Consider the following 12,292-nt stretch of genomic DNA (forward strand, 5'->3'; position numbering starts at 1 on the left):
TTCTATTTCTCATAGTCCGTAGTGGATGCTGGGAACTCCGTAAGGACCATGGGGGAATAGCGGCTCCGCAGGAGACTGGGCACAAAAGTAAAGCTTTAGGACTACCTGGTTTGCACTGGCTCCTCCCCCTATGACCCTCCTCCAAGCCTCAGTTAGGATACTGTGCCCGGACGAGCGTACACAATAAGGAAGGATTTATGAATCCCGGGTAAGACTCATACCAGCCACACCAATCACACCGTACAACCTGTGATCTGAATCCAGTTAACAGCATGATAACAGAGGAGCCTCTGGAAAGATGGCTCACAACCACAATAACCCGATTTTTGTAACAATAACTATGTACAAGTATTGCAGACAATCCGCACTTGGGATGGGCGCCCAGCATCCACTACGGACTATGAGAAATAGAATTATCGGTAAGTAATTTCTTATTTTCTCTGACGTCCTAGTGGATGCTGGGAACTCCGTAAGGACCATGGGGATTATACCAAAGCTCCCAAACGGGCGGGAGAGTGCGGATGACTCTGCAGCACCGAATGAGAGAACTCCAGGTCCTCCTCAGCCAGGGTATCAAATTTGTAGAATTTAGCAAACATGTTTGCCCCTGACCAAGTAGCTGCTCGGCAAAGTTGTAAAGCCGAGACCCCTCGGGCAGCCGCCCAAGATGAGCCCCTTTCCGTGTGGAATGGGCTTTTACAGATTTTGGCTGTGGCAGGCCTGCCACAGAATGTGCAAGCTGAATTGTGCTACAAATCCAACGAGCAATAGTCTGCTTAGAAGCAGGAGCACCCAGCTTGTTGGGTGCATACAGGATAAACAGCGAGTCAGATTTTCTGACTCCAGCCGTCCTGGAAACATATTTTCAGGGCCCTGACTACGTCCAGCAACTTGGAGTCCTCCAAGTCCCTAGTAGCCGCAGGTACCACAATAGGCTGGTTCACGTGAAACGCTGAAAACACCTTAGGGAGAAATTGAGGATGAGTCCTCAATTCCGCCCTGTCTGGAAGATCAGATAAGGGCCTTTACAGGATAAAGCCCCCAATTCTGACACGCGCCTGGCCGAGGCCAGGGCCAACAACATGACCACTTTCCATGTGAGATATTTTAACTCCACAGACTCAAGTGGTTCAAACCAATGTGACTTTAGGAACCCCAAAACTACATTGAGATCCCAAGGTGCCACTGGAGGCACAAAAGGAGGCTGTATATGCAGTACCCCTTTTACAAAACGTCTGAACTTCAGGAACTGAAGTTAGTTCTTTCTGGAAGAAAATTGACAGGGCCGAAATTTGAACCTTAATGGACCCCAATTTTAGGCACATAGACACTCCTGTTTACAGGAAATGCAGGAATCGACCTAGTTGAAAATTCCTCCATCGGGGCCTTACTGGCCTCGCACCCCGCAACATATTTTCGCCAAATGCGGTGATAATGCTTTGCGGTTACATCCTTCCTGGCTTGATCAGGGTAGGGATGACTTCATCCGGAATGCCTTTATCCTTCAGGATCCGGCGTTCAACCGCCCTGCCGTTAAACGCAGCCGCGGTAAGTCTCGGAATAGACAGGGTCCTTGCTGGAGCAGGTCCCTTCTTAGAGGTAGAGGCCACGGGTCCTCCGTGAGCATCTCTTGAAGTTCCGGGTACCAAGTCCTTCTTGGCCAATCCGGAGCCACGAGTATAGTTCTTACTCCCCTCCGTCTTATAATTCTCAGTACTTTTGGTATGAGAGGAAGAGGAGGGAACACATACACTGACTGGTACACCCACGGTGTTACCAGAGCGTCCACAGCTATTGCCTGAGGGTCCCTTGACCTGGCGCAATACCTGTCCAATTTTTTGTTTAGGCGGGACGCCATCATGTCCACCTTTGGTTTTTCCCAATGGTTTACAATCATGTGGAAGACTTCTGGGTGAAGTCCCCACTCTCCCGGGTGGAGGCCGTGCCTGCTGAGGAAGTCTGCTTCCCAGTTGTCCACTCCCGGAATGAATACTGCTGACAGTGCTATCCCATGATTTTCCGCCCAGCGAAGAATCCTTGCAGCTTCTGCCATTGACTGCTTCTTGTGCCACCCTGTCTGTTTACATGGGTGACTGCCGTGATGTTGTCCGACTGGATCAACACCGGCTGACCTTGAAGCAGAGGTCTTGCTAAGCTGAGAGCATTGTAAATGGCCCTTAGCTCCAGGATATTTATGTGAAATGATGTCTCCAGGCTTGACCATAAGCCCTGGAAATTTTTTCCCTGTGTGACTGCTCCCCAGCCTCGCAGGCTGGCATCCGTGGTCACCAGGACCCAGTCCTGAATGCCGATTCTGCGGCCCTCTAGAAGATGAGCACTCTGCAACCACCACAGGAGGGACACCCTTGTCCTTGGTGACCGGGTTATCCGCTGATGCATCTTAAGATGCGACCCGGACCATTTGTCCAGCAGGTCCCACTGGAAAGTTCTTGCGTGGAATCTGCCGAATGGCTTTGCTTCGTAGGAAGCTACCATTTTTCCCAGAACCCTTGTGCATTGATGCACTGAGACTTGGCTCGGTTTTAGGAGGTTCCTGACTAGCTCGGATAACTCCCTGGCTCTCTCCTCCGGGAGAAACACCTTTTTCTGAACTGTGTCCAGAATCATCCCTAGGAACAGAAGACGAGTCGTCGGAACCAGCTGCGATTTTGGAATATTGAGAATCCAATCGTGCTGTCGCAACACTACCTGAGATAGTGCTACACCGACCTCCAACTGTTCCCAGGATCTTACCCTTATCAGGAGATCGTCCAAGTAAGGGATAACTAAAACTCCCTTCCTTCGAAGGAGTATCATCATTTCGGCCATTACCTTGGTAAAGACCCGGGGTGCCGTGGACCATCCAAACGGCAGCGTCTGAAACTCATAGTGACAGTTCTGTACCACAAACCTGAGGTACCCTTGGTGAGAAGGGTAAATTTGGACATGAAGGTAAGCATCCTTGATGTCCAGAGACACCATGTAGTCCCCTTCTCTTGAATTTGAACCTCTGTATGTAAGTGTTCAAAGATTTTAGATTTAAAATCGGTCTCACCGAGCCGTCCGGCTTCGGTACCACAACAGTGTGGAGTAATACCCCTTTCCCTGTTGCAGGAGGGGTACCTTAATTATCACCTGCTGGGAATACAGCTTGTGAATGGCTTCCAACACTGCCTCCCTGTCTGCTTGTAAAGCCCCAGCGTCATGCTGAGGGCTTGGCAGAGGCGGGAGAGGGCTTCTGTTCCTGGGAACTGGCTGATTTCTGCAGCCGTTTCCCTCTCCCTCTGTCACGGGGCAGAAATGAGGAACCTTTTGCCCACGTGCCCTTATGGGAACGAAAGGACTGCGCCTGATAATACGGCGTCTTCTTATGTTGAGAGGCGACCTAGGGTAAAAACGTGGATTTACCAGCTGTTGCCGTGGCCACCAGGTCTGAAAGACCGACCCCAAATAACTCCTCCCCTTTATAAGGCAATACTTCCATATGCCATTTGGAATCCACATCACCTGACCACTGTCGTGTTCATAACCCTCTTCTGGCAGAAATGGACAGCGCACTTACTCTTGATGCCAGTCGGCAAATATCCCGCTGTGCATCACCCATATATAGAAATGCATCTTTTAAATGCTCTACAGGCAATAATATACTGTCCCTATCTAGGGTATCAATATTTTCAGTCAGGGAATCCGACCACGCCAACCCAGCACTGCACATCCAGGCTGAGGCGATTGCTGGTCGCAGTATAACACCAGTATGTGTGTAAATACATTTTAGGATACCCTCCTGCTTTCTATCAGCAGGATCCTTAAGGGCGGCCATCTCAGGAGAGGGTAGAGCCCTTGTTTTGACAAGCGTGTGAGCACTTTATCCCCCCTAGGGGGTGTTTCCCAACGCACCCTAACCTCTGGCGGGAAAGGATATATGCCAATAACTTTTTAGAAATTATCAGTTTTTTTATCGGGGGAAACCCACGCTTCATCACACACCTCATTTAATTTTTCAGATTCAGGAAAACTACAGGTAGTTTTTCCTCACTGAACATAATACCCCTATTGGTGGTACTCGTATTATCAGAAATGTGTAAAACATTTTCCATTGCCTCAATCATGTAACGTGTGGCCCTCCTGGAAGTCATATTTGTCTCTTCACCGTCGACACTGGAGTCAGTATCCGTGTCGGCGTCTGTATTTGCCATCTGAGGTAACGGGCGCTTTAGAGCCCCTGACGGCCTATGAGACGTCTGGACAGGCACAAGCTGAGTAGCCGGCTGTCTCATGTCAATCACTGTCTTTTGTAAAGAGCTGACACTGTCATGTAATTCCTTCCAGCAGTTCATCCACTCAGGTGTCGACCCCCTAGGGGGTGACATCCCTATTACAGGCAATTTGCTCCGCCTCCACATATTTTCCTCCTCATACATGTCGACACAAACGTACCGACACACAGCACACACACAGGGAATGCTCTGATAGAGGACAGGACCCCACTAGCCCTTTGGGGAGACAGAGAGAGAGTTTGCCAGCACACACCAGAGCGCTATATATATATACACAGGGATAACCTTATATAAGTGTTTTTCCCCTTATAGCTGCTGTATTGTTTATACTGCGCCTAATTAGTGCCCCCCTCTCTTTTTTAACCCTTTCTGTAGTGTAGTGACTGCAGGGGAGAGCCAGGGAGCTTCCCTCCAACGGAGCTGTGAGGGAAAATGGCGCCAGTGTGCTGAGATAGGCTCCGCCCCTTTCTCGGCGGCCTTTTCTCCCGTTTTTTCAGTGTAATCTGGCAGGGGTTAAAATTCATCCATATAGCCCTGGGGGCTATATGTGATGTATTTTCGCCAGCCAAGGTGTTTTTATTGCTGCTCAGGGCACCCCCCCCCCAGCGCCCTGCACCTTCAGTGACCGAAGTGTGAAGTGTGCTGAGGAGCAATGGCGCACAGCTGCAGTGCTGTGCGCTACCTTGGTGAAGACAGGACGTCTTCTGCCGCCGATTTTCCGGACCTCTTCTTGCTTCTGGCTCTGTAAGGGGGCCGGCGGCGCGGCTCTGGGACCGGACTCCATGGCTGGGCCTGTGTTCGATCCCTCTGGAGCTAATGGTGTCCAGTAGCCTAAGAAGCCCAATCCACTCTGCACGCAGGTGAGTTCGCTTCTTCTCCCCTTAGTCCCTCGATGCAGTGAGCCTGTTGCCAGCAGGTCTCACTGAAAACAAAAAACCTAAAACTAAACTTTTCACTAAGCAGCTCAGGAGAGCCCCTAGTGTGCACCCTTCTCGTTCGGGCACAAAAATCTAACTGAGGCTTGGAGGAGGGTCATAGGGGGAGGAGCCAGTGCACACCAGGTAGTCCTAAAGCTTTACTTTTGTGCCCAGTCTCCTGCGGAGCCGCTATTCCCCCATGGTCCTTACGGAGTTCCCAGCATCCACTAGGACGTCAGAGAAACAACTGGTAGTTTTTTCTCTCCAAACATAATACCCTTTTTTGTGGTACCCGGGGTAACATCAGAAATATGCAACACATTTTTCATTGCCTCAATCATATAACGTGTGGCCCTATTGGAAGATGCATTAGTCTCATCGTCGTCGACACTGGATTCAGTATCCGTGTCGTCATCTGTGTCTGCCATCTGATGTAGCGGGCATTTTAGAGCCCCTGATGGCTTTTGAGACGCCTGGGCAGGCACAGGCTGAGAAGCCGGCTGTCCCATATTTGGTATGTCGTCAAACCTTTTATGCAAGGAGTCGACGCTGTCGCGTAATTCCTTCCACAGAACCATCCACTCAGGTGTCGACCCCGCAGGGGGTGACATCACATTTATCGGCATCTGCTCCGCCTCCACATAAGCCTCCTCATCAAACATGTCGACACAGCCGTACCGACACACCGCATACACACAGGGAATGCTCTGACAGAGGACAGGACCCCACAAAGCCCTTTGGGGAGACAGAGAGAGAGTATGCCAGCACACACCAGAGCGCTATATAACACAGGGATCCCACTATAAATGAGTGTTTTTTCCCTTATAGCTGCTCATATATATATATATATATATATATATATATATATATATATATATATATTGCGCCTAAATTTAGTGCCCTCCCCTCTCTTTTTTACCCTTATGTAGCTTGACACTGCAGGGGAGAGCCAGGGAGCGTCCTTCCAGCGGAGCTGTGAGGGAAAAATGGCGCCAGTGTGCTGAGGGAGATGGCCCCGCCCCTTTTCCGGCGGACTTCTCCCGCTTTTTCTGGAATTCTGGCAGGGGTATTTTTACACCTATATAGCCTTCCTGACTATATATGGTGTAGATTTGCCAGCCAAGGTGTATTATATTGCCCTCAGGGCGCCCCCCCCACAGCGCCCTGCACCCATCAGTGACCGGAGTGTGAGGTGTGCATGAGGAGCAATGGCGCACAGCTGCAGTGCTGTGCGCTACCTTGTTGAAGACAGAAGTCTTCTGCCGCCGATTTTCCGGAACACTTCTTGCTTCTGGCTCTGTAAGGGGGCCGGCGGCGCGGCTCCGGGACCGAACGATCGAGGTCGGGTCCTGTGTTCGATCCCTCTGGAGCTAATGGTGTCCAGTAGCCTAAGAAGCCCAAGCTATCACCAGTTAGGTAGGTTCGCTTCTTCTCCCCTTAGTCCCTCGCTGCAGTGAGTCTGTTGCCAGCAGATCTCACTGTAAAATAAAAAACCTAAATAGACTTTCTTTCTAGGAGCTCAGGAGAGCCCCTAGTGTGCATCCAGCTCAGCCGGGCACAAGATTCTAACTGAAGTCTGGAGGAGGGTCATAGTGGGAGGAGCCAGTGCACACCAGTTAGACCTAAAGCTTTCTTTATAGTTGTGCCCAGTCTCCTGCGGAGCCGCTATTCCCCATGGTCCTTACGGAGTCCCAGCATCCACTTAGGACGTCAGAGAAATAAAAATGTGCTGAGAGATTTGGATCTGTGAGATAAGTGTCGACAGCTTCAGTAGCAGATTCTGCCCCTGCTTGCGATCGCATGCTGGGAGCCGCCCAGCACGCAAAGCCCCGCCCAGCAATGCGATTGAACCGCACAATGAAAAATTAGGGATGGCCCCATGCATGGTATCAGAGCACATTATGTGTGCTGATACCATTTCTCCCCCACGTATTACGGTGCCGATGTGGGCAACATGGACGAGCGCTATGTGCCCCTGTCATTTTCAATAGCTGCAGGTGTTGTTGCCCCATTCACAGCCACTGTCTGCAGCTGCCGAGCTTCGGGCTGCATAGATCTCACGCATGCCCAATGGGACCGTCCGAGAGGAGTTTTCACTCCACCACTCCGGCATCAGAGATTAGCATCAGTAAAGAGGCAAAGTAGGAAGACACAACACAATGCGGGTCTATGGGGGTTATTCCGAGTTGATCGCACATAGCAACTTTTTGCTGCTCGTGCGATCAACCTGACGCCGCCTATGGGGGAGTGTATTATAGCTTGCGATCGCTTGTGCAGCCCTGCTATGCTAAAAAAGTTTTGTGCAGAACAAGACCAGCCCTGCAGTTACTTACCAGTGCGACAGAACCAGCGATGAAGGTCCCGGAATTGACGTCAGACAACCGCCCTCCAAACGCCTGGGCACACCTGTGTTAGACTTCCCACGCCCGGGAAACTGTGAGTAGATGCCCCGATCCTCCTTCCCGCTGTCAATCTTCTTGCGATCGTGCCTGCGATCGCTTTCATCGGTCCTGGCGTCAAAGCCTGGTGACACCCGTCGCTGGGCAAAGACCCGCATGCGAAATGCGAGCGCCGCGCAGCCGCATTTCCGACCCGTTCGCACCGCAGCGATGAACCGCTGCGTGCGAACGGGTCGGAATGACCCCCTATGTAATAAACATTGGAGAGAGATAAAGTGGACAGAGATAAAGTCCCCGCCAATCAGCTCCTAGCTGTCATGTCACAGGCTATGTTTTAAAAATGACAGGAACTGGTTGGTTGGTACTTTATCTCTCTCCAAGGTTTTGGGGGTCATTCTGAGTTGATCGTAGCTGTGCTAAATTTAGCACAGCTACGATCACGTTTCCAGTGCTGGCCCCCCCGCACAAAAACGAAAGCATCGTACAGAGGCGATGGAGTATTTGTATTTGTGGACTTACTCCCTGCCAGCGCAACTCCTGCCGCTGGCCGAGAGTTGTGTGTCGCTGCCGCTGGCCGCAGCGGCTGCTTGAGACGTCACGTAGTCGCCGTGCCACGCCCCCCCAACGGTTCGGCCACGCCTGCGTTGGCCGGACCGCGCCTACTAAACGGTGGCTTAACACTTCTGTCCCAGAGACGATCGCTGGGCACCGACGACTGCCATGCGTCGGCGCACTGTGGCGCCGGCACAGTTCCAACCCAATCGCTGCGACAAACTGCAGCGAGCGATCGGGTCGGAATGACCCCCTTAGTACATAGACCCCTCAGTTGCTGTATCCTCCACTTTACAAAGGCTTTGCATCCAACATTCCTGCTCACTAAACTAAATTTAGCACATCTACGATCAGTTTCTCAGACATAAAGGACGCTCAGCACAGGGCTAGTCTGCCCCGCATGTCTGGCTCTGCCCCCCCCCCCCCCCCGCCTTCCCGCACGGGTGCAAAAACATCGCACGGCGACGATGCTTTTGCACCCGGTGAGTAGCTCCCTGCCAGTGCAGCTCCTACGTGTTGGCAGGCAGCTACCTGCCTCGTCCCGTGCAGTGGCTGCACATTTTAACGCCATTGGCACGCCCCCTCCTGCCCCGCGACCGCCTCTGCCTGTCAATCAGGCAGAGGCGATCGCAGCCCTGAAATGCTGTTAGCATCTTACGGGGATCCCGGGGTGCGCACTCCGCAAATGGCTTCAGACTACGAGTGTGGGAGCCTGTGCGTTATTAAAGTGAACATACTTAACTAACCCTATGCTGGACTTCCAGACAGGCAGTTTTACAGCTGGATGGTGAGGACGCAGCACAGAACAATGGGGGTCATTCTGACCCGATCGCACGCTGCAGTTTTTCGCAGCATAGCGATCGGGTCAGAACTGCGCATGCGCCGGCGCATGGCCGCCCGTCGCTGTGCTACGATCGCCTCTGCCTGATTGACAGGCAGAGGCAGTAGATGGGCGCGAGACGGCAGCGTTTGGCCGTTTCGTGGGCGCGGTCCAGCCAACGCAGGCGTGGCCGGACCGTGTGGGTAGTGGTCCGCAGCGGCTGCGTGATGTCACACGCAGCCACTGCGGGTCGGGGAACGATGAGTAGCGCTAAAGCTGCGCTTTCCGGGAGCTACTCTTGAAGTGCAAAGGCATTGCCGCTGTGCGATGCCTTTGCACTTCTGCGGGAGAGGGGGGGGGGGGGCGACACTGACATGCGGGGTGGACTAGCCCTGTGCTGGGCGTCCCCCCGCATGTCAGCGTGAATGATCGTAGCACAGCTACGATCAACTCGGAATGACCCCCAATACACCAAGAGCAGAAGTAACACAGACCATGAGTACTGAACCTAAATCTATACTTTGCCTCAAAAGTAAACCTATGTCTAACCGGTAACAAAGGAACCCATTTACCATTGATTGCATATTCAATGCGATGCGGATGCGATATTAGCGCTAGGATTGCACTGTAATATGCGTTCATCTCCTCTGGATACATCGTCCGGAACAGGCAGGACCTGCGATTTCCTGAGTGTGGTGTCGTGGCTGCAGCGCATGCGTGGTTCCCATTGACCGCACACACGCAGAGCAGCAACTTATTGGGAGAGCTCCAGGAGAACCCACCAGCTACTAATGTGGCAACACATACCACCATCTTCAGATGGCAGCGGTGGTGAATATTGGGAATACTTCATATTACAGATATTGATACCTGCTGCGATACTGCCAAATGTATCAGAGATATGTGGTCTCTCCATCATACATTCCAGGGATACTTAATATTAGTTGCATATATTTATTAATAAATTGGCGCTAAAACCTTATGGTGGCGCATTGATAACACTTACTTTCCTTCTTCATCCACTTCAGCTGGGGCATTACCCAATTTTCGTTGTTCTTCCAACTCCTTTTTCTTTCTCCAATCTTCCCTGGTCATCTTTTTTGGTTCATCAATGCCGGATGGATCTCCCCCGCCCCCTGGCACAACTGCCATTATATCGGTGGCCGCTGACATTTTAGAGTGATACTGTAAATACAAATACCAGGGAGGGTCACAAATAACATAAAATATATGGGTGGAATAAAAGAAGATAAATAGAATTTTTAATTTTGCAATGAATTATGTCACTACTGATCTCCACTCCCTAGCACCAACCATAATCAGCCTATATACACATGTATATGCACCAAATATATACCCATACCACCAGTCTTCCACCAACCCCTAACACGCATACTGCCAGCCTGCCACCCTCTAACATACCCACAGTGCCAGCCTGCCACCTCCTGCCCCCTAGCACACACACACTGCCAGCCTGCCCCCTAACACACACACACACACTGCCAACCTGCCCCCTAACACACACACACACACTGCCAGCCTGCCCCCTTTCACACACACACCGCCAGCCTGCCACCTCCTGCCCCCTAACACACACACACACACCACCAGCCTGTAACCTCCTGCCCCCTCACACACACACACACACTGCCAGCCTGCCCCTTAACACACAAACACTGCCAGCCTGCCCCCTAACACACACACACACCGCCAGCCTGCCACCTCCTGCCCCCTAACACACACACTGCCAGCCTGCCCCCTAACACACACACACACCGCCAGCCTGCCACCTCCTGCCCCCTAACACACACACCACCAGCCTGTCACCTCCTGCCCCCTCACATACACACACTGCCACCTCACATACACACACTGCCAGCCTGCCACCTCCTGCCCCCTAACACACACACACACACACACACACCACCAGCCTGCCACCTCCTGCCCCCTAACACACACACACACACCACCAGCCTGTCACCTCCAGGCCCTTCACATACACACACTGCCGGCCTGCCACCTCCTGCCCCCTAACACACACACACACCACCAGCCTGTCACCTCCTGGCCCTTCACATACACACACTGCCAGCCTGCCACCTCCTGCCCCCTAACACACACCACCAGCCTGTCACCTCCTGGCCCTTCACATACACACACTGCCAGCCTGCCCCCTCACATACACACACTGTCAGCCTGCCACCTCCTGCCCCCTAACACACACACCGCCAGCCTGCCACCTCCTGCCCCCTAACACACACACCACCAGCCTGTCACCTCCTGCCCCCTCACATACACACACTGCCAGCCTGTCACCTCCTGCCCCCTAACACACACACACACACCACCAGCCTGTCACCTCCTGGCCCTTCACATACACACACTGCCAGCCTGCCCCTCACATACACACACTGCCAGCCTGCCACCTCCTGCCCCAACGTACACACCACCAGCCTGCCACCTCCTGCCCCCTAACACACACACCACCAGCCTGTCACCTCCTGCCCCCTCATATACACACACTGCCAGCCTGCCACCTCACATACACACACTGCCAGCCTGCCACCTCCTGGCCGCCATATAGACGCTATTACCGGCACTCACCGTACACACCGAGCAGTCACGCTCAGACACAGGTAAACATCCGGGACTGGGGGAAGCCGGAAGTGGAGCACAGAGCCGGAAGTGACGATAGATGCACAGCTCTTGGACGTCACCGATTCAGTGGGCGGACCTGATGACATCACGTTGCCGGAGCTGGTGACTCGCATGTCGCCGGATGCTGTCCCGTTGCTAGGGAGTCAGTATGCAGCCCATACGTGTGCTGCACTACAGGTCCCAGGATGCCCCCTGTACTAGTCTCTTATATGCAGCCTCTGTCTATACAGCTAGGCAGAGTGCTGCCACACACGCCTGAACATATGGGTGTCTCTGGGTAACAGGCAGTGTCTAGGCCTAGGGTGACAACAGATATGGTCGACATGCATTAGGTCGCCAGCCAAGTTCAAAAGGTGGACAGTGCTGAAGATCAACAGGTACAAAAGGTTGACATGGCACTAGTGGTCGACACACAAATGATCAACACGGTTTTTGTTTGTTTCTCTTACGTCCTAGAGGATGCTGGGGTCCATATTAGTGCCATGGGGTATAGACGGGTCCACCAGGAGCAATTGGCACTTTAAGAGTTTGAGAGTGTGGGCTGGCTCCTCCCTCTATGCCCCTACCACCAGATTCAGTTTAGAAAATGTGCCCGGAGGAGCCTGTCACAGCTAGGGGAGCTCTACAGAACTTCTTTAGAAAAGTATTTTAAAGTTTATTATTTTACAG

At 52.5% G+C, this 12,292-nt stretch overlaps 1 protein-coding gene across 1 annotated transcript in view; it reads right to left on the bottom strand.

Moving 5' to 3' along the window:
- Positions 1-11,676, bottom strand: part of SLU7 (SLU7 homolog, splicing factor) — a 47,147-nt gene extending 35,471 nt beyond the window's left edge. Inside the window, exons 1-2 of the mRNA XM_063928766.1 lie at positions 11,570-11,676; positions 9,972-10,150 (exon numbers count right to left, since the gene is read on the bottom strand). Of these exons, the coding sequence (XP_063784836.1) occupies positions 9,972-10,138 (167 nt within the window). The 5' untranslated portion in view covers positions 10,139-10,150; positions 11,570-11,676. The remainder of the gene's footprint in view (positions 1-9,971; positions 10,151-11,569) is intronic.
- Between the last annotated feature and the right edge of the window lie 616 nt (positions 11,677-12,292).

This window comes from Pseudophryne corroboree, chromosome 6 (genome assembly GCF_028390025.1).
Source record: "Pseudophryne corroboree isolate aPseCor3 chromosome 6, aPseCor3.hap2, whole genome shotgun sequence".
NCBI lineage: Eukaryota > Metazoa > Chordata > Amphibia > Anura > Myobatrachidae > Pseudophryne > Pseudophryne corroboree.